Source organism: Emiliania huxleyi (genome assembly GCF_000372725.1).
Source record: "Emiliania huxleyi CCMP1516 chromosome Unknown EMIHUscaffold_13, whole genome shotgun sequence".
Taxonomy (NCBI): Eukaryota; Haptophyta; order Isochrysidales; family Noelaerhabdaceae; genus Emiliania; species Emiliania huxleyi.
The window spans coordinates 345,383-366,564 of record NW_005201287.1 but is presented as its reverse complement, the minus strand read 5'-3'; the positions used below and the strand labels follow the sequence as shown (position 1 = coordinate 366,564).

The following is a 21,182-nucleotide window of genomic DNA, read 5'->3' as shown; positions in this document are numbered from 1 at the left end:
AGATGATCCCACTTGTCAACAGCAGGCGCCAGCGCCAATCAAATCTCCCTAGTGATGTTGACAACGGGCAGTCGAGATGGGCAATCTGACCATGAGTCGTTCATCAGGGGATGAACTCCACGTAGTAGTTAATGGATTCCGATCGGCCAACCGTCTCGCGACAGTGCCACCGAAGAACAGTGGGAGGGCTTTACCGACCCGACTCGGCTGAGCCGTCGGTGCCCGCCGCCCTCGCACGCCCATAGGACGACGATGACGACAGCAGGAGCTCGGCGCGAGCCGATTTAACTCCTGCCCCATTGTTGTAAGGTGCGTATGGCTCGGAACGTGAAGCGATGCGATGTAGTAGCTCGAATTGGCGTGAACACCGGCTTGCTGCGCGGCGGGTCAACCCCATTATGCGCAGTCATCCGGAATTCACCCAATCGTTGAGCTGAGTTGCCCCGACGGTAGGATGCCGTGTCAAGGCCCAGCTGGGCGCTAGGGGGTGCGCCCCGCCGCACTGGCGCAGGGCGCGACGGCAGTGGCGGCGGTTTGTGCTGACGGCGGCAGCGCTTCGAAGCGGGAGCGACGGGCCACTGTCAGGACAAATCGTCGGGCGCCAGGCAGAATGCGGGCGCGCTGCCGCCGCGGCGCGAACGAGCCCGAGCGAGGCACGCGCCAGCGCCGCTCGCCGAGCCGCCGTCGGCGGTAGCGGACCGCGCCGAGACTGGCCGGCGAGCGAGCGCGGTCGACGAAGAGGTGAAGCGCCCGCGACAGCAGGATGAACTGGCGGGCCAAATCGTCGGGCGCCAGGCAATGCGGGCGCGCTGCCGCCGCGGCGCGACGTCGGCGGCGAGGAGCTCGAGCGCCCCCAGCGTGTTAGCGAAGCGAAGCCAGCGTGCCATGGTTGCCGACGGCTCACCTATAGGTGTATATTATAGAGCCATCACCGAGGCTGGCTGGAATTTTAGAGCCATCACCTTGGGCTGGTCCGGTATTTGGGGGCTGGAGACGTCACCCAGGTAGGAGCTCCGATGGAAGGTATTTTAAGGACAGTCACCCAGTCCGATGGAAGGTAGTTTATCGCCGTCACCCAGGCGCAGGATGCTTTACGCCGCATTCCCGGCGACCTTCCATGTGGGCTAGCTCCGTGGGCCAGCTCCGTGGGCCAGCCTCCGTGGGCCAGCTCCGTGGGCCAGCTCCGTGGGCCAGCTCGCGAAGGTAACCGTCTGCCCAGAGCGGGGTGCAGGCCAGCGGGGCGAGGCATGGCGCGAGGGCCGCGCGTGCAGCCGCCGCCGGCCTCGCCGCAGACGCCGCGGCGCTGGCTCGGCGAGGCGCCCCGCGCTGCGCATGAGCAGCATCTCCCGCCAGCGCGGCCGCGGCGGCGAGGCCCCCCACCGGGAGGAGATCGGGCTCTTTCACCTCCAGCGCCGCTGGCGACACATCGAGGCGGTCGATCGCCAGCTGTAGTGCAGCCGAAGAGGAGAAGGGGGCTGCGTCGAGGAGCCCGCACGTGAGCAGCTCGTTCAGAAAGCGAGCCCACGCGGTTCCGGTGAGAGCGAGGTCCAGCGGGCAGACCATCGGGGCGGGAGTACCGGCGGGGGGCGCCGCGAGGCGCAGCCGCCGGCCAAAGACGCGCAGCATCGCGTGGTGCGGAAGCTGCACGCGCGCTGCTCCGCACGGCGCAGCCGCAACCGGCCCCCAGCGGAGGACGGCAGTAGCCACCACCAGCGGGTGGGCAGCGGGGCCCTGGACGGGGGCGTCGGGCCCCGCGTGAACGCAGTGCACATCGATCGGCGGTACTGCCGCGGCCATCGCGCCCGACAGGGGCCGAGCGCGGCTCGCAGAAGCTCTCTTTATTCCCTAGTTCAAGCAAAGAAGGGGAGGGAGAGAGCGACGCGGCGAGCGCAGGCGGCGAGCGTGCACGTCGCCTGTGCGGCGTCTTGTTCACTCCCCTTTGAGCTACCTTTGTGCCCCCTTAGGGGCACCCCTCCTGCGCTGCGCGTATGGTCACCCCTCCCTTCCGCCCTGTTGTTTTGGATGCCCCGCTCCGAGAAAGCATGTCTCGCAGCTGCGAGAAAAGACCATCCCTAGAGGCATCGCCTCGCAAAAAAGACCGCTCCGCAACGAAGACCGCTGTCGTCGCACGCTGCTGACGCCCAGGATGACAGAATTGGCCTTCGCCAGACTGAGGACTATTGTGCGCCTCGGCGAGGCGGTTCCGGACATCCCGATTACGAGCGCGGTGGACTTCATCTTGCCGGTCAACTGCCGGCGGTCGACAACTTGCCGTTCGAGCAGCGTCGGGTACCGCCGGCAAGATGAAGTCCACCGCGCTCGGAAAAAATAACTTCGGAACCGCTTTGCCAAGGCGCACAATAGTCACACTGACAGCATTTTCCAGATGCGTCATCCTGGGCCGCTGGAAAATGCTCTCAACCCCGTACCCTCTGTGACCGTCTGCCGGTCCCCATTTATTTCTGGCTGCCGAGGTGCGAGGATGCCACAACTGGAAAACACTGTCAGTCTGACTATTGTGCGCCTTGGCGAGGCGGTCCCGGTGGTATTTTTTTAGAGCTGGTTCGGCATGCACGAGCGCGTGGGTGTGTGTGAGAACCGCGGGTCTTTTTTGCGATCCCGGGTCTTGTGCTTGTGCGTGATGCTGTGTGGCATGTGGTCGTCTGCAGTCAGTATAGACATGACAGGGGTGGACTATAGGTCCAGTAGGTCAATTGATCTCGCTTAGTCGCATCGTGGGGAGCTCATCCCGGGCCGTCGCAGGCCGCCGCGCATCGGGTCTTTTTTGCGAAGCTGATGCCTCTATACCTGCAAAAGTCCAGGTAATTAAGGTGATTCTTGAGAAAATCTTTCGCCGGACTCTGTCACACGATGGCCATCACGCTCGCACCTGCCGACCGCCGCCACGGCGGCGAGACGCCTCTTCCGCCACCGCGGCGCCGGTCACAGGCCAGCGCTAGGCAGCTGCCGGCCACGCCGGGCCGGATTCGCCGGTACTCGTCGCCGCACACTCCTGCGTCCACGCCGCTGTGACGTCTGGCGACGAGGCGCCGGCCGCCAAGCTTCATCGCCAAGGTGGTCGCTCGCTGGTCCTCTCGGCTCGGCCACGCGTCGGCCCAGCTCGCACGAGCTCCAGACAGCCACCGGCCGCCACGCGTAAAGCGTACGGGTCGCCGGATCCCTGTTGTGCTCTCACGCTGGCCGGCGTAAAACTGTGCTGGCAGTTGTCAAGCCGTACCCGTCGCGTTTCGAAAAAGATCCCTCGATCGACCCCTCTATACGCACCGCGCCACCACTCTCCACAACTGCTACCGTGGACATCAAGCTCCTCGACTCGATCTGCGGCTACGACGGCGCTCTAGCTGCTGGCTCTCGCGGGTGTCTGGCGACCCGCTCAGGCTTGCGAAACGGCCGGCCGTGGCGACGTGTTTCGAGCTCGGTGGTCTTCTCCGCGCGGCTGGGCCCGCCCCTAGTCGGGGCCGACCCGCCCGGTCACTGGGCAGCGCTTGCGCCGTCGTCCTGGACGACGGTGTGCTGGTGCATCCGGGAGGCTCCGCGGGGCTGCTCTAGCAGCCTCGGGAGGGTCGAAAATCGAAGCCGGAGCAGCGGACCACGGAAGCTTCACGGACGGTGAGGCGGGCTGTGGTTGGCCCCCCCCGGCCGGGTGAGGGAGTGGCGCCCCGGGAGTGCCGCTCCGGCGACGTCCGTGGCCTCAACGGCACTGTGACCGCGGTGCTCGCTCTCGCGGCCGTCTCGCGACCCGCTCGAGACGAAAACCGGACCGGCCGGTGCGACGCACCGCGAGTGGGATGGTCTTCTCCGCCCGGCTGGGGCCGCTCCTAGTCGGGGCCGACCCGCCCGGTCACTGGGCAGCGCGTGCGCCGTCCCTCCGGGATGTGAGGGGCCGATGAGTCCCTCGGCCCGCGCGGAAGTGTCTCGGAAAGGCCCCGTGGAGCCGGACAGACAACGCAGCCGCGAAGGGCCCGAGGTGCTTCGCCGACGTTGAGGCGGGCTGTGGTTGTCGCCGCCGGGCGGGAGGCGGGCATGGTCCACCAGCGGCATGGCTGCGAGCACGCTGGCCGGCTCCACGGCACTGTGACCGCGCTGGAGCAGCCCTCGGCAAGGCTCCTGAGGCCGCCGGAGAGCCTAAAAGCGTAAGCGGGTGCGCATATAACGGGCAGGACAGTGCTCCCGAGCCGGCTAGGGCGTTGGAGCACCTATGAAATGGCGCCGATCCCGCATTTTCCCCGACCTTTACTCGAACCCGCCGCCACCCGTACCTCGCTCCAAACCACGCCGGAGCAGCTCTGGTCGTGCTCGGGACGGGGGGAGGAAAGTTCGGGGCACAAGAGCGTCGAGTAAAGGTCGGGGAAAATGCGGGATCGGTGCCATTACCCGTGGCCCGGGACCCGGCGGCGAAAGTTTGGTCCCATTCGGCCACACGGACGTTAGCGGCTGTGGTTTCGGCCTGCACCCTCTCACGGCTCCGAGAGGGGCGCGAGAGGCTGGAGACAGGTCCACCTTGGCGCTCGCGTCGACCTGCGAGGCCGGATCCGAGGCCGCCAGGCCGTTGGTAGCACCAGATGGAACGCCCGCGCAGCCGATTTTTATACGCGAAAAGTACCTGACGGACTCACGAGGGCACACACTCGGCGGTCTCGCGACAGAGACGGCTCACGGGGAGGAAAGAACAGAAGCTAAGGATGGGGACGCGGTTAGGGGTGCCGTCTTCGAGTCTGGCGGCTCGCCCGGGACCAACGCTCGAGCCTCCGCCCCTCGGACGGGATCCGGAGAGCGCGCGTACCACCGCGTCGGCGGGCAGCGGAGCTGGCGGGAGCGGCACGACCGACGGCGGCGACGCGGGAGACCGGTGCGGTCGCAGCGCTGCAGAGTTGCAGCACCACGACCGCATCGACTGAGCGCATCGGCATGCGCGAGAGGAGGGTGTGCGGGTGCATGCCCGGGCCGTGAGGGCTGGCTGAAGCGCCGCTCGGGCGGCCGCCATCATGCGACTTTGAGAGAAGCGGCCTCGTTCACAACTCTCAAGAAGCACCTTTTAATGGTGGGTGCATCTTGCGGCGCCGGCGCGGACAGACACTCGCCGATATACGATAAAACCACACCGATACACACATGCCCACCGTCTCCACCCAACTCGAGCATGGTCATGGTGGCGCATTCGGTGCCGTGGCCTCGCCATTTGGCTCTGGCTGAGCCGCCTATAAGCGGGTCTCGGCCATGTGCGGAAGGGCGCGCCCGAGCGGGCCGAAGAGGGCCGAACCTGGAGGCAGCCATGGAAGGCGATCTCCTTTTGGCTCGACGGCGATCGCTTTTGTTTCTTCTTTTTGATTCACAGATGCAGCGCGGGGGGGCACCCCTGTGGGGGGCTGATGTTTGAATGGTGGCGGGGGGAGGGGGGACCGCCTAATTCGACCGTGCTGATCACGGATCTGACGTCTATTTTAGCTTTAGCGACGATCTAACCGGGAAACCCCGCATCTCCTTGGCCTATACAGGTTTCTGTTAATTCTTCGTGAAGTCTTCGTCCCCAATTCCAACAATAATTATGCTAACGCGGGTAGGTAACTGAGTTAGACGATCGGTTGATCTCCGCGCCGTGTCGCAGCAGCAGCTCGACCACCACCAGCGACAAGCATCAGCGCGGTGTAGCCGCTCTGCAGGTTGATCTCCGCGATCTGTCGAATTAGCAGCTATAGACCAACCGCTCGTGTTGGCGGCGTTCATCAGCGCGGTGGAGCCGCCGCTGTTCTGCAGGTTGATCTCAGCGCCGTGCCGTATCAGCAGCTCGACCACCTGCTCGTGGCCTCCAAAAGCGGCGCCCATCAGCGCGGTGTAGCTGTTGCTGCTCTGCAGATTGACCTCCGCGCCGTGCTGTAGCAGCAGCTCTAATATTCGCTCGTGGGCTCCAAACATGGGGACATGGCGGCTCAAGCGGGACCGGGAGCGGGGACCGGGGGCCGCTGGTGTGTTCTCTTAGGGGACCCCTAGGCTTAAAAGGGTGGGCCCTGGGGCGCCTGCGGCTTAAACGGCTTAAAGGGGGCCATGGCCCATTTTAAGGCTGCCTGGGCCGCCGATTCCTTAAACGGTCTTAAACGCTTAAACGGTGCGGGAGAGCTCCCGAGGTCGATGGTCCGGGAGGCTCCCGGTAGACGCCGGAGGCCGGGAAGCTGGCTACAGTCAGCGAGCACGCGTCCCCTATGGGAGTATGGCTCCTGCCAGTGCACCAGACTTGCAGATGTGTCTTCAGAGGCGGGTTTGTGCCTAATAACGGCAGTATTGGAGAAAACGGCGCGGAACCCTTATAGAGCCGTGCGCACCAAAAGAAACGGAAAGATACAACGAGAGACAAGACGCGCGGTGCACAGACACACAGAGGAGAGAGTCTCTCATGACGCAAATCTACAACCTACGTGTTGCCGTACAGACAGTAGAGTAGGAGTAGCGCCGTCGCGGGGACACCTCGAGATTGTGCCGGCGCATTCTAAGGCTTCCCATCATATATCGTCGCTGCGCGCGGCTGGCTGCCAATCGGTGCGGTATGCGCATGGTTGCGCAGCTTCTAGGGCCTCGCTCGCCTCCACCTCACTCCGCGGCCTCCTCCGGCGCCGCGTCGAGCGTGACTGGGTCCGGCTCGGGCGCCTCGACGTCGGCGGACGGCAGCTCGCTCTGGTCGACGGTCGCCTAATCTCGCACGACCTCGAGCGGTCTCGGACAGCCTCGGACCACCTCGGGCGCGCTCTCGCTGACGGCCGCGCCGAGTCAACTTTCTTGACAGCGCCTTCCACCTGGCTCTGCGCCTTTGAGGATGCCTTTTGCGCGTTCTGCACGCCCCCGCCGAGCATGCCGCGCGCGCGACGTGGCCCATCTCGTAGTCCTGCAGGGGAGGGGGGGGGGCAGGGGGGGGGGGGGGGGGGATCACGTTACACGGACATGGGAACCGCTGGGCGGCCCACCATAGGCAAGAGCGGCCGAACTCAGCTCTCAGTTGAGATGTTAGTACTGTCTTCCGCATCTCATCAGTCTCGCATTGAAGAAGCGGAGGGACCAGAGCAAGTCCTCGTCGTCGGGGGCGGTGTACTCAAAGGCGGAGAGGAAGGCGGGCGCGGTGTGGTACTGCAGGTCGCCCACCTATTGTGGTAGAGACCTCGCATAAAGGGCGTGCCCCATGATCCCGCGCCTCTCGCCCCACAAGCGGCTCTGGGCCTTTCCAAAGGCGGCGGCGATGCTCGGGTTGCGGCCCGGCTGCACGAACCGCTTCGACATCCACATCATCGCCGGGGTACAGCTTCGGGTCGAATCCTGGGTGCGGCGCGCTCTTGATGAAGCCGCGAGGCATCGAGCCGTACTCGCTCTCCACGACAGTCGCATCGAGCGCCGCCCGGACCACCTATTAGTGTTGAGCGACTCTTCGAAAAGAAGCACCCACACACGAGGCCGGCCAGGCACGCCCGGACCACCTCGTCGCGCAGACCCCACACCGCACCGAACGCTCCGTCCGTGCCAGCGTAGCAGGCCTCGACGGCGGCGTCGGTCGGGATCCCGGCGAGACAGTCGGGGCTGTCGTACTACATCACTTGGAGCGCCGTCTTCTCTCCCTGCTCTTGTCCATGAAGGAGAAGAATGCGCGCACGCCCGGCGTGGAAGCCTGTACGACCTTACCGTCGTCGCGTATTGTGCAAACGCTTTCCTGTACTTGCCCGGCCAGGTTCAAGCGGGGGTTGCAATCGGGAGGCGGGAGGGGTCATGCGGGAGGCGGGAGGGGTCAAGTTGAGCGGCGTGCAAAAGGCTCGAGTTGAGGCGCCGCTTGAACCAGTGCGCCGTCAGGGCGGGGTGGCCGGGCAGCCTCTCCTCCAGGTGCTCCCTCAGCACCCGCAGCAGGCCCCGCACCACACCCGCCGCCTCGGGGCGCGCGCAGAGGTCGGTCTGCTGCGTCGGGTCTGCGGCGCGATCCCACAGCCGACAGAGGCCGGCCGCCCCCATCTCCTCGAGCCGCAGGCGGTGGGAGGCGTCGGCGCGCGAGCCGTTGGTCGTGATATGCGCGCCAAGAGCAGTCTTGGTGCACCGAGCATCACCAGGCTTGCAGAGGCGGTACTTTTGGCGGACCGACGCCGGTGCCTCGAGGGAGAGCCACCACCGGCGCGTCGCCACCCCGAGCGTGCCAAACTGCGCGTTGGCAGAGACGGCGTCGATGATCCTCACGTCGGGGCGCGCCCACACGCCGCGGCGGCGTCGCGCCGGCAGCAGCAGCGCGTGCATGTCGACGCCGTCGGTCGCTGCGGGACGGAGCGCGGGCAAGCCGATCAGCCCGGCCAGGGTCGGCCAGACGTCGAGCGAGCACGCCATCTCCCCCACCATGCGGCGCGCGGCGACGCGGCCAGGCCAGTGCACGAGGAGGGGCGCCCGGAGGGCGCCGTCGTACATGGTGCCTTTGCCCATCTGCGCGTGCGCGCCGAGCATCTCGCCGTGGTCCGAGTTGACCACCGTCAGCGTCGAGTTACCAACCCGCAGGGCGAGGGCGGACAGCTCGCCGAGCGCCTCGTCGATCAGCGCCACCATCCCGAGGTAGTTTGCCACGACGTCGCGGTAGCGGCCGCCCTCCCAGAAGGCGCGATCGTGCGGCGGGTGCAGCTGCTTCCGCGCACCGACTTGCACGGCGGCGAGCGCCTCCCCCGCTGGCCGCAGCGACGACTGCGGCCGCCGCGCCGCCGCCGCAGCGAAGGGCGCCGCCGCATCGGGGAGGGTGGCGTATGGCTGGTGGGGGTCGGCGAGGGAGAGGACGAGGAAGAGCCTCCTCTTGCCCGCGCCGCCCGCGCTACTCCTCCTCGCGTCGAGGAGCGACTCCTCGATCAGCCTGCCCGCCCACCGCGCCGCCGCACGCGTGTAGTAGTGCGCTCTGGCGCCCTCGCCGCAGGGCACGTCCATTGAGGCGGCCAGGTGGATGCTCGTGTCGGAGAGGGGGGAGGGGGCGCGCGAGCGCTTGAGCCACCGCACGGGCTTGCGGCTGCACGAGCCTCCCTGCCAGCGCCGCAGCGACGGGAGGCGGCCTCCCTGCTCGTCCACGTCGACCAACGTCTTGTAGTGACCGAGCGCGAGCATGTGCCGGGTGTGATCAAAGCCGTTTGTCCCGCGAGGCATCGCCTCTGGCGCTGCCGCCTCCTCGGCCGCCCGGCTGTTGCAACCCGCGGCCAGGTGCCACTTGCCGACGTATGCGGTGGCGTAGCCGGCCGCGCGGAAGGCAGCGCCCATCGTCGGCGTGCGCGCGTGCAGGCACCCGCCGATCACGCTCGAGCTGCCCTCTGCGCCGCTGCCAGGCCCTCCCTCACCCCGCGAAAGCCGCGAGACTGACCGTGACGTCATGAGCGCGCCGCGTGACGGCACGCACCAGAGGCCCGAGACGTGGAAGTTGGCGAAGAAGGCGCCCTCGCGCAGCAGCCGGTCGTGGTGCGGCGTCGCGACCGGCGGCTCGCGCCACCCAAAGTCCGCCGTGGCCGAGAGCGAGGCCTCACCGCCGCGCCGTGCGAGGCGGTAGATGCCCGACACGGTCCAGAGGGCCTGCTGGTCGGTGAGGAGGTAGAGCACGAGAGCCGGAGGCTGGTGGTCACTGCGCGGCGTTTTTTCCATTGTCGCAGACGCCTTCGCGCCAGGTTTGACCTCGAGTTTCCGCTGCAAGTGGCCGACCTCGCCGGAGGGCGTTGTGCGTGAGGGCCGCGAGCGACTCGGCGGCGACGTGTGTGCTTCAGCTCTTTTTCAGCTCTTTTCACACGGCCATCGCAGAGCAGGTCGTGAATGAGCTTGCCTGTGGCGGGGGTGGGCGGATGCACGGAGCTAAGTGCCTCGCCACCCTCGCAGGAGTCGCTTAGGCGGCTCCCGTGGTGTACCTGTGTTAGTGCCAGTGCGCGCCAGTCCCGTGCCCAGTGTTGTAGGTAGGTAGGTAGAAAGGTGAAGAACAGCCAGGCTCGGACTGGACACCAACGCGGTATGGGTGGACGCTGGACAGATGATGACGACACGCACGAACGACACACAGACACAAACAAGCTCACAAGACACACAGCCAGCGGGCTGCCACACACCCTGAGTCGGCTTACACATAACTCAAGGCCACATACATCCTCCCTGTCGCCCCCCCCAGCACTCCAAGGTGCCAAGAGAACAAACAAGGGCACAACGACACACCAGACGACAGGAAGTGACATGCGAGGCTAGAGCAGGCTTGCTCTACCTCCAGCAATCTCTCCGGCCGGCGAGGCACGGACGAGACCGTGTGTGGGGTCTAGTGAGGTGTCTATGGACGCCCTCCTCAGAGGCTAGCTGCCTGCGGCTAGCCCTAGTGTTGTGCCAGGGAGTTTTGTTGTAAGATTCTTTTCAGCTCTGCGTAAGTAGTGTCAAAAAAAGAAAGGGCGCGCCATCGCAGCACTCCCTTGCCGGGCTTTCTTCTTTCTTTCTTTTTCGCAGCACTTCGTGTTGGAGATTCGAGATATTGTGACTAGGAGGGTGGGACTTGGCCTGTCCGAGGGTTTCCGGCAACCCAGAGGGAAACCAGAGGGTCCCCAGCACTTTGCGTTTCCGGAGGTTTCCAGGGAAACCAGAGGGTGTTTGGTGCTCCATTCTGTTTCTCTCGAGTTTCCCTCGGGAAACTCGCGAGTTTCCCTGAGTCTGAGAGCTGGTCTGGGGCAAAATCTGGGGCAAAATTGAGGAAATCGGCACGATACCCAGGTATTTTCCAGGTATACCGGGGTTTTCCAGGTATACCCGCAAAATACCCGGTATTTTGCCGATTTTGGCCCCAAAACAGCCTCAGACACGGCTCAGAGCCCCCCCAAAATGACAAATTCCACGGAGTTTCCCCGGAGTTTCCCGAGGAAACTAGAGGGTGTTGTAGGGAAACAAGCAGGAAACACGGAAAGGAAACCAGGTAGGGTGCGAGAGGAAACCCTCGTACAGGCCAAGGTGGGACGCTGGGGATTCTCACTCAAAGGTATACCCTTGGAATGGCCGGATCCAGCCTTAAAAGTACGAGATCGCGCGCGCTTCGCGCACAGCACCGCCTGTTCTCCGCGGCTGAGTGACGACGCGTGCCGTGTACCAGCAGAGTTGGGCGCGCGCGGCGCGACGGCGCCCGCGAGGGAAGGCGCGGGTGCAGCGGCCGCCGGCGGCCGTACCGCTCGCCAGCCGGCGCAGCAGCGGCCAGCGCAGCGGCCGCCGGCGCAGCAGCCAGAGCAGCCGGTGCGCGCCTTGCGAGGCGAGTACTGCCGCCCGGCAGCCTTGAGGCGGCCGGGCGGCAGTACTCGTTCGAACTTTGCGAGCCGTGCGCGCGCCGAGGCGCCCGCGGCGCGCGCCCGCCCGGCTGCCAGTAGGAGTCGGCGCAATATGGCCATAGTACAGCCCTTGAGGAGGAGGAAGAGGCTGGCTGGCAGTGCTGTATGCCGCCGGGGGGCAGTTTTTGGGTGCTGACCCACGCCCAGGGGGCTGCAGAAGCCGCAACCGGGACAACCCGCCCCCCCAGCCGAGGCCGGTCGAAGCCCACTTGAGTGCAGCCATGAGGAGTCCTCTTGGTGCTCCTGGCGGCCGTTCAAACCTCGGGCGCGCGCCGATGGGGGGGGGGGGGGGGGTCTTGCTTGCTCCACACACCGAGCGCCATCGGTCCGGACCGGTGCTTGCACCGAGGGGAGGCCTGCACAAGGTCTGAGCCCCGGCCGCTCGGCGCCAAGTGCAGTGTCACGCTCGCGCTGGAGCGGGTCACAATGGGAAACCCTCGTTTCCTAGTCACTCGGTCCCCCCACGGAAGAGGCCTCTCTCCTATTGGAACAATCCAACATCAGATTTCGCCTCGTGCGTCCCTTTTTGAGCAAGAGCTATTTGGGTCCTGTGGGCACCCTATCTCAGGCGGCTTGGACGGGCAGTTCCTCGCATAGTGGCCGAGCTGCCCGCACGTCCGGCAGGTCCGTGACCGTGTCGAGGACGAGAGCCCCGCGTCGTCGATGATTTCGATCGACATGACAGGCAGCAGTGGAGTTGCGAGCGAGCTTGAGAAGCAGTTCAACACGAGCGCGTGGCTCGTCGACACGCCGGCAGCAGACTCAAAAAACGCCGATGCCGTGCCCAGTGTTCTGCAAAAAAGAATTCCGGAACCCCGAATTCCGTCAATACGTGGCGGCGTGCGTCTCCTCCATCCCCGCTACCCGCCGCTAGATCTCTTGTTGTGGCTCCTAAAACCTCTCTCACAACAGTCAACAGGCAAAAACAATTTTCGGTGCTTTTATTTACAATTGCGAGTGCTCTCTCTCTTCGAAGGGCCTGTACTCGCACACACTGTACATGCGGGCGGACCCTCACTAAGCAGAGCCGCCGCGCCCCGCGCCCCGCCCGCCCCGCCCGCCCCGCCCGCCCCGCCCGCCACGTCCACGTCCGCCTCGCCCGCCTCGCCCCCCTCGCCTACCGACCGCCGCCGTGGCGCCCACGGGCTGAGCCTGGGGCGCGGGGCGCGAGGGCGGCTGGTAGACAAACGTCGACTGCGCCGCCACCAGCCGCCCAGTTGCGGCGATGGGCAGCGCCGGCTGGCGGCAGGCCGGGCAGTTGGTGTCGCGCTCCAGCACGCGCGGCGCACACGTCTCGCAGTATAGCGCGTGGCCGCACGCGAAGCGGACCGAGCGCGGCGCGTCCCAGCATAGGTCACACTGGCGCTCCTCGGCCCCAGCCGTCTCCTCCACCTCCCGCGCCGCCTCGACCAGCGCCTCCAGCCGCGGCAGCGCCTCTGCGAGCGGCATCCGCTTCTTCTTCCGCTCGTACGCCAGCCCGACCACCAGCCGCGTCAGCTCCTCGGCCTGCGCCGCCGACCAGCCCGCGTCAGCCGCCGCGATGCTCTCCGCCGTGTCGGGCTCCTCCAGCGCATCCTCGCACGCGTTGAGCAAGCCGAGAGCGCCGCGGCCGGTCAGGGCGACGAGAAGCGTGATGCCGAGCGCAAAGCCATCGGTGAGCTGAGAAGCCTGACCGTCGTGCATGATGATCGAGTCCATGTAGCCGGGCTTCCCAAAGATGCGTTGCGTCGACAGGTGCGAGACCTGTCCATTGCCGCCGGCCGTCGCCTCTGCCGCGCGCGCGAGGCCCACGTCGGCGAGGTAGCCGTTGCCGCGCTCGTCGAGCAGGATGTTGCCCGCCGAGACGTCGCGGTGCAGGATCATGGGAGAGAGCGTGTGCAAGTAGTGCAATGCACTCGCCGCGTCGCGCAGCACGCGGACCCGTGCGGCGGAGGAGAGCGGCGGAGGCGGCGTCTCGAAGCCGAGCATGCGGAGCCGCTGCAGTGCGGCTGCAGTGCGGTAGAGGCGGTCCTCGAGGCTGCCGCCGCGGCAGAGGGGGTAGACGAGGCACGCTCTCGCCCGTGCCAAGCAGACGCCGAGCAGAGGGAGGAGCGACCGGTGGCACGCCGCGCTGAGCGTGCGCACCTCGCTCTGCAGCTCGGCGAGGCCTTGGGCGCCGACACCGACCAGCGCCGTCTTGACAGCGAACCCGCAAGCGACGCGCGGAAGCGACGGCAGCGCGTCGGCGCGGTACACGCGCCCAAAGCCCCCCTCGCCCACCTTGTGCGCCTCGGCAAAACCGTCGGTCGCCGCGATGAGCTCGTCGAGAGGGACGGCGGCGGGCGGCGCGGCGGCGGCGGCGACGGCGGCGACACTCGCCGCAGCCGACGCTGCTGCCGCTTCCGCCGCCGCTGCCACCGCCTCCGCTGCCGCCGCCTCTTGAGCCTCCGCCGCCGCCACGGCCGCCGCTGCCGCCTCTACGGCCGCCACCTCCGCCGCTGCCTCCGCCGCCGCCACCTCCGCCGCCTCCGCCTCCGCCCTCATCCTCGCCTCTTCCCTCTCCCTTGCCGCCTCCTCCCTCGCCCTCGCCTCTGCCTCCTCCCTTGCCCGCGCCTCTGCCTCCTCCCTTGCCCGCGACGCCTCCTCCGCCTCCTCCGCCGCCCGCGCCGCCGCAGCCTCTGCTACCACCCGATCCGCTTCCTCAGCCGCCCGCGCCTCCTCCTCCTCCGCTGCCCGCTCAGCCGCCGCCGCCTGCCTCGCCGCCGCCTTCTCCTCCTTCTGCCGCTGCCGCTTCAGCGCCCTGGCCTCGCGGGTCTTTCTCTCCGCCAGCTCGTCGCGCAGCCGCCGCGCCGCCCCCAGCGCCTCCGAGCCGTCGGCGGCCTGGGTGTTCGCGTTGATCGCCGCCCTGAGCGCCTCGAGATCGGCGTCGCCTCGCTCGCACGCCTCAACCGCCTCGCGCAGCGCCGCCTCGGCAGCATCGCGCGCCTCCGCCGCCTCCGCAGCCGCTGCCGCCTCGCGTGCGGCCGCCGCCTGCTCGGCTGATTCTGCGACCGCCGCCTCCCCCTCCGCCTCTGCTGCGGTCGACGAGTGCTCCTCGAGGGCGCGCACGCACTCGGCGTGGCCCTTCTCCTTCGCCACCCGAAGCGCCGTCTTGCTGTCAACAGTGCGCGCCGCAGCATCTGCGCCCGCCCGCAGCAGGCGCCGCACGACGGCGGGGTGGTTGAAGAGGGCGGCGAGCATCAGCGCGGTGTAGCCTTTGATGTCCTGCAAGTTGACCTCAGCGCCGCGCCGTACCAGCAACTCGACCACCCGCTCGTGGCCTTGGCTGGCGGCCCGCATCAGCGCGGTGCCGCCTCTGTTGTCCCTCTGCAGGTTGATCTCAGCGCCGCGCCGTATCAGCAAGTCGACCACCTGCGCGTGGCCTCCAGTTGCGGCGATCACCAGCGCGGTGACGCCGATGCTGTTCTGCAGGTTGAGCTCCGCCCCACGCCGCAGCAGCAACTCGACCACCCGCTCGTGGCCGTTGATGGCGGCGCCCATCAGCAGTGTGAGGCCGCTCAAGCCGCCTCTCTCGTACGTCGCGTCGACCCGCCCGCCACTGTCGAGCCATGTCAGCACCGCCTCCTCCTCGCCACGCTCAGCCGCTGCCACGACCTCGTCGGAGACTGCCACGACACCGCTCGACGCCCGCCCCGCCGCCACCGCTGGAGATAGCGTCGTCTCCGCGACTCTCGATCCAGCCGAGGAAGCGCCGCAGGAGGAAGCGCCGCCTGCGCCTTCGCCGCCGGCTGCCGTCGCCGCGGGCCTTCCCGCCACCACCTCCTGGACGTGCTTCTTGAAGGCCTCGACGCACTCGGCGTGGCCCTTCTCCTTGGCCCACTGCAACGCCGTCTTGCCGCTCGCGTTGCGTGCCGCCGTGTCTGCACCAGCCCGCAGCAAGCGCCGCACGACGGCGGGGTGGTTGAAGAGGGCGGCGATCATCAGCGCAGTGCTGCCGTCTCTGGCTTGCAGGTTGAGCTCCGCGCCGTGCTGCAGCAGCAGCTCAACCACCCGCTCGTGGCCTTGGACGGCGGCGTTCATCAGCGCGGTGCCGCTTTGTTTGCTGTCCTGCCGGTTGATATCTGCGCCGTGCCGAATCAGCAGCTCGACCACCCGCTCGTGGCCTGTGGCGGCGGCGTTCATCAGCGCGGTGCCGCCGTTGCTGTCTTGCAGGTTGATCTCCGCGCCGTGCTGCAGCAGCAGCTCGACCACCCGCTCGTGGCCGTACACGGCAGCGCCAATCAGCAGCGTGAGGCCGCTCACTTCGCCTCTCTCGTACGTCGCGTCGGCCCGCCCGCCGCTGTCGAGCCACGCCAGTACCGCCTCCTCGTTGCCTCGATGAGCCGCTGCGATGACATCATCTGGGGCTGGCACGCCACCCCTCGACACCGCTGGCGAGAGATTACCCGGCCGCACCCGCACGCTCTCGCCGCCGCCCTCGAGCGCAACCGCGTACCGCCCGCCCTCGAAGCTCTGAGCCACGCCCCGCTGTCCGTTCAGCTCGGGGCGGGCCGAGAGCCCGCCGAGCTCGACTCGCTGCCCAAGCAGCGGCGCGTCCACAGCTGCCGCTGCCGCGCCCGAGGAGGCGCCGCCCGCCCCCGCCCGGCCGTCTGTAGCCGCCGCTGCCTCAGCCAAGACCTTGACGCACTCGGCGTTGCCCTTCTCCTTGGCCAGCTGCAACGCTGTCTTGCCCTTTTCATCGCGCGCCGCCGTGTCTGCGCCAGCCCGCAGCAATCGCCGCACGACGGCGGGGTGGTTGAAGAGGGCGGCCCACATCAGCGCGGTGCCGCCGACATTGTTCTGCAGGTTGATCTCCGCGCCGCGCCGTATCAGCAAGTCGACCACCCGCTCGTGGCCGTTGAAAGCGGCGTTCATCAGCGCGGTGCGGCCGAGGCTGTCCAGCAGGTTGAGCTCCGCGCCGTGCCGGATCAGCAGCGCGACCACCCGCTCGTGGCCGTTGTAGGCGGCGCCCATCAGCAGCGTGAGGCCGCTAAAGCCGCCTCTCTCGTACGTCGCGTCGACCCGCCCGCCGCCCTCGAGCCACGCCAGCACCGCCTCCTCCTCGCCCCGTCGAACCGCTGCCATGACCGCATCGGAGGCTGCCGCGGCACCGCTCGAAGCCCGCTCCGCCGCAGCCGCCGACAGATTACCCGGCCGCACCCGCACGCTCTCGCCGCCGCCCTCGAGCGCCACAGCGTACCGCCCGCCCTCGAAACTCCGCGCCACGCCCAGCCGCCCGTTCAGCTCGGGGCGGGCAGAGAGGCCGCCGAGCTCGACTCGCTGCCCAAGCAGCGGCGCGTCCACAGCTGCCGCTGCCGCGCCCGAGGAGGCACCGCCCGCCCCTGACCGGCCGTCTGCAGCCGCCGCCGCCTCCGACAAGACCTTGACGCACGCGGCGTTGCCCTTCTCCTTGGCCCACTGAAGCGCCGTCTTGCCCTTTTCATCGCGCGCCGCCGCGTCTGCGACCGCCCGCAGCAAGCGCCGAACGACGGCGGGGTGGTTGAAGAAAGCGGCGAGCATCAGCGCGGTGTAGCCGCCATTGCTAGCCTGCAAGTTAACCTCAGCGCCGCGCCGTACCAGCAAGTCGACCACCCGCTCGTGGCCTTGGCTGGCGGCGGCCATCAGCGCGGTGCCACCGCCGCTGTTCTGCAGGTTGACCTCCGCGCCGTGCTGCAGCAGCAGCTCGACCACCCGCTCGTGGCCGTAGTTGGCGGCGCCCATCAGCAACGTGAGGCCGCTCAAGCCGCCTCTCTCGTACGTCGCGTCGGCCCGCCCGCCGCTGTCGAGCCACGCCAGCACCGCCTCCTCCTCGCCACGCTCCACCGCTAGCACGGCCGCGTCGGAGCAGCTCTGGCCGCAATGCATCGTGCCTTTCTTTTACGGGGTGGCTTACTGTCTCTCGTGCACACACACACACGGGCGGCGCGTGCGGACACCATGAGATGAGGCATGACACACACTCATGGGGCATGCGTTCTGAGAGCCTTTAGCGGCCATGCGTTGCACATTTAATCTCCAATGCCCGCGCACAATCCAATGGGCCGCCTGTGAGCTTGAGTGTTGAGAGCTTCTCGAGCGCAGCCGCTCCGGACGAGGAGTGATTAGACGGGGAGAGGGCGCTTGGTGTCTCTAGTCTTTCGCTATTTTTTTGATTCACAGCTGCGGCGAGCGTGTGCGGTGTGGCGGAAGGTTGGTGCACTGCTGGGATTGGCCACCAAGCGTGGAGACAGCAGTGGCATCCTTTGAGTCCCCTTTGCCGCGATGGTCATTGGACGGCCGCGCCTCGTCTTCTTGCGCGGGCCTTTCTGGGTTTCTCCCGATGTGCTCAGCACGTTGCTCCGCCGATGTCGCACGCCAGCGGCACTCGGCGCTATGAGACGTGTCATCCCAGGGCCGCATACAGCTGTATGGCGGTACATGCTTCGGGCCGGCACCCCAGCAGGACGTCGGATTATTGCCTCGCACGCGGGCCAAGGGCATGATGCTACGGGTCCCCAACCAATATGGGATCCGGCAGCGTGCGGGGGACGACGTGCGGGCGGCTGAACATCTTGCTCGAGCTCTACTTTGACGAAAATGACTTGATGGGCTTGCCCATCCCGGAGTGGTTCGACTCCACATAAACCCGAGACGGTGATGGGTGCGTCGTGCGGTGGTCTCAGGCCCAGTGAGGTAGTGCATCTGACCATCCCGGATCCTGCTGAACAAGCTCCTCTTGTAGCTCGATCGGTCACAACCGCCACCACCGACGACATCTCCGCGGAGATGATGGAGAGGGGGGACGACACCGCCCGATCTACCCTCCGAGGTCCCTCGGCGGCGTGCACCTCGATCCTGGACCGTGTTTGTTATGACCCCCCCCCATGAGCACACCAGCGAGGGAGGGTGAGACGATCGAGGGGTCCCGTACCATGCGGAATCGACCCTATTCCAGTGCTCAGTGCTCAGTAGCGCGCGGGAGAAGCGCGGCTAAACTTGGCGTGACCCACGAGGCGGCCCGTCCCGGGTTGACACATAGGTAGGTAGGGGCGGGCCGTCACCGCTCCAGATAGGTGGGTACGGGCCAATGTGAGACCCCCTAGAAGGCTAGGAGCCCGAACCCTGCATCGCGTTCGGTTGTTGTCTTACGCGTTTCATATCAGCGCACATCTCCAGAGGGCTGCCAGCTCGCGGGAGGGAGCCCCGCATCAGCAGGTGGAAGAGAACTGGGCGGGTACAACATATGCCGCTTCGCGCGACACGGAGCGCTGCTGCCGCCCTTCTCGCGACCCTCCTCCTCTCCCTCGCCTCTGCGGACAAGCCAGCTGCCGCCACCTTGGAAGCAATGGTTGCCACCATCCAAGCGGGCCGCGCCCAGAACAATTTCTTCTCCGGCGACGACGACATTGTGCGCAGCAGGTCGGACGGACCTCAGGTGGCAGGGTGCTTGCTCGACAAGGTCTCCGCAATCGTTGAGGAGGGAGGCATTGCCTCGTTCGCTAACGACCTCCTCGTCGACCTGGCAGCCTGTTGCACAAAGCCGGCGCCGGCTGGAGGTGCCGCGTGCGTCGAGGTGCCCTACCGCCCTCGCACCAGCGGGATAGCTCAAGCCCTGGCCATGCCCCGACGTGGGCCCTTTTGATCTCACCAGGCGCTCTCCTCCGCTTACTCAGCCATCGGCAGCCTAGGAGGGCTGCCTGGCTTCGCACGTCCCAAGCCAGGGGTCGGTGCCGGCTTTGTCGTCGGCAACCTAATCGCGGCCGCACGCAGCCGGCTCGGGGACGGCGGCGGCACCGCGCGGGCGGAGGAGCTGCTGACCCTGTGCGGCGAGGCGCAGCCGGGGGAGTGTGGCGTGAGGGTGAGAACAGCGACGGGTGGCGACGATGACGACAACGAGAAGGGGGAGTTGTGATGCGGGAAAGGGACAAAAGTACTGGTAAACAGGCTTGTGTAAGTCGCACCGGACAGAGGAGGGCAACGCATCTGTGCCATCTCGCAACCGTTCTCTCTTCGACTTTTGTACATCTCGCATCTGCAACGTCGACCAAACATTTTCACCGCGAAGTTGAGGGGAAACTTGTAACAAGATGCCTCGAATAGCTTATCACGTGCATCGGGCGCACGTCCCAGCTCCCACCGCACTTTAGTTCCCTCGCGCTTACCGGCCCTCAGCCTCTAACCGCGCTAGATAGATCTGAAGAGGTCTACGGGGTGTGGACCGTGAGTTGACCAGGGGTTGTGCGCCGGGCCCTCCTGCTCGGCTCCAGCCAGTAGACAAGTCTTGTCACTAAGAGAGTAGAAGGATCTGACCTCGGGGCCAATGTGACCAAGCGCTGGTTAGCGTGGTTTAACCTCACGCCCATGGTCTCACAGTGTGCCGGCAGTCGCCGAGCAGTGTCGCTCACACAAGCCGCAGCACAAGTGACTGAGGGCCAGTGAGGGCGAGCCCATCGCTGTCACAGCTGTGGCAGCCGCACAATAGGCTGTGCCGTCTGTGCAGAGCGTGTGAGCAGCAGAGGAGCTGCTCTCCAGGCTTCAGTCGCAAAGAGGTGCATGCCACCGAAGGCGCTGTCGAGGTTCGCCGAGCGCGGCGCAGGTTGGAGGACACCGTCACCGACGAGCGCGTTGGAGTCTTCACTCCGGACAAAGACGGCGACACGCACACGAGCCGCGGCCGTGTCGCCGTCCTAGCGGCGAGGCGCGGGACCGTCTGTGGGACTGTGGCGAAGTGGGTCCCGCCCCCCGATTTCTTTTATTTTCCATCTCCGATCCCTCCGTCTCGACTCTCGTCAACGAGCAGGTCTCAAGAGCGTTTGTTGCTTTGCCTTTGGCCGTTTTTCGATTTCATTCGTTCATCTACACACTACACTCACGGCGCCTTCTTCTCACCACACACGGAGACCTTCAAAAATGTGGTGCATGGAGCATGCACAATCATGCATGAGAAACGGTGCCACGACTGAGTGGAAGCTTAGCGTGTCACGCGTCTCCCGGCCCGGCCGCCCAATTTCGTACCGTCGGTCGGCGGCGGCCCGCCTCTGCCCGCTGCCGCTGCGCCTCAAGCATGCGTGCCTGGCGCCAAGCTGGGGACGGATCAGGAGGGAGGAGAGAGAGCATATAGGGGGGAGGGGAGACGGCGAGGGGAGAAGGAGCGGGGAGACGGGAGGGTTAGAAGGCGAGGGAGCGGCGGGCGGGGCGGGCGGGGGCGGCGTGGCGCCTGAGACACCGTCGCGCGCGCAGTCGCCGGCGTGTGCGCCGCGCGGGCCTGTCATCCGCAGGAGCAGGAGGTTGGAGGTACGCTCCGGGCTGCGTGCCTCTGGGCTGCGCCTCTGGGCTGTGCGTGTCTCAGGGAGTGGGGTGGGGTGGGGTGTGTCAGGGAGTGGGGTGGGGTGGGGGGGGGGGGGGGTAATGTTTTTTTGGGGGGGGGGGGGTCCAAGCCCCCCCACAAAGACCACCCCGCTCCCTTTAGCGCGAGGGAACCCTTTTCGTCCCTTAACCCAAACCCCCCGTCGGAACCAGCACTGCCCCTTCTGGCCCCTACAAAGGTTCTCGCCCACCGCTGCCCCCCCGGGGGGTTGCCCGCCCCTTCGCCGCCGGCGCCCTTGGCGGCGCCCTTGGCGCCGCCGCCGTTTCTTGGGTTGTCCCAAGGAAAAGTGGCTCCCCCCTCCCCCTTGGCCCTTGGCTTCCTTAGACAATTCTTCCTTCCCCCAACCGTGCCCTAAGTGGGGAGCCCCCCAACCGGCAAACGCGAACCTTCCCCCCAAGAACTGTGCAGCCTCCACCCCCCCCGAAGGTTCGAAGTTTTTGGGGGCCCCTCCCGGCTCTTCCCAAGCGGAAACCCCCCCC

At 66.8% G+C, this 21,182-nt stretch overlaps 4 protein-coding genes across 4 annotated transcripts; 1 reads left to right on the top strand and 3 right to left on the bottom strand.

Moving 5' to 3' along the window:
- Positions 1–581: 581 nt before the first annotated feature.
- On the bottom strand, positions 582–1,563 carry EMIHUDRAFT_200972 (hypothetical protein; the record flags this gene model as incomplete). Its single annotated transcript, XM_005789139.1, has 2 exons — positions 582–904; positions 1,113–1,563. The coding sequence occupies 2 exons, from the start codon at positions 1,561–1,563 to the stop codon at positions 582–584; spliced, it is 774 nt and encodes a 257-aa protein (XP_005789196.1).
- A 5,451-nt stretch (positions 1,564–7,014) lies between these two features.
- On the bottom strand, positions 7,015–9,642 carry EMIHUDRAFT_200969 (hypothetical protein; the record flags this gene model as incomplete). The annotated part of the gene is made up of 6 exons (XM_005789138.1): positions 7,015–7,149; positions 7,274–7,408; positions 7,479–7,586; positions 7,681–7,708; positions 7,832–8,616; positions 8,800–9,642. The coding sequence occupies 6 exons, from the start codon at positions 9,640–9,642 to the stop codon at positions 7,015–7,017; spliced, it is 2,034 nt and encodes a 677-aa protein (XP_005789195.1).
- Positions 9,643–12,935: 3,293 nt separating this feature from the next.
- EMIHUDRAFT_62918 (hypothetical protein) lies at positions 12,936–13,862 on the bottom strand (the record flags this gene model as incomplete). The annotated part of the gene is made up of 1 exon (XM_005789137.1): positions 12,936–13,862. A coding segment is annotated over one exon (927 nt), but the record flags the coding sequence as incomplete, so codon positions are not given.
- Positions 13,863–18,681: 4,819 nt separating this feature from the next.
- Positions 18,682–19,248, top strand: EMIHUDRAFT_200966 (hypothetical protein; the record flags this gene model as incomplete). Its single annotated transcript, XM_005789136.1, has 2 exons — positions 18,682–18,909; positions 18,988–19,248. The coding sequence occupies 2 exons, from the start codon at positions 18,682–18,684 to the stop codon at positions 19,246–19,248; spliced, it is 489 nt and encodes a 162-aa protein (XP_005789193.1).
- Between the last annotated feature and the right edge of the window lie 1,934 nt (positions 19,249–21,182).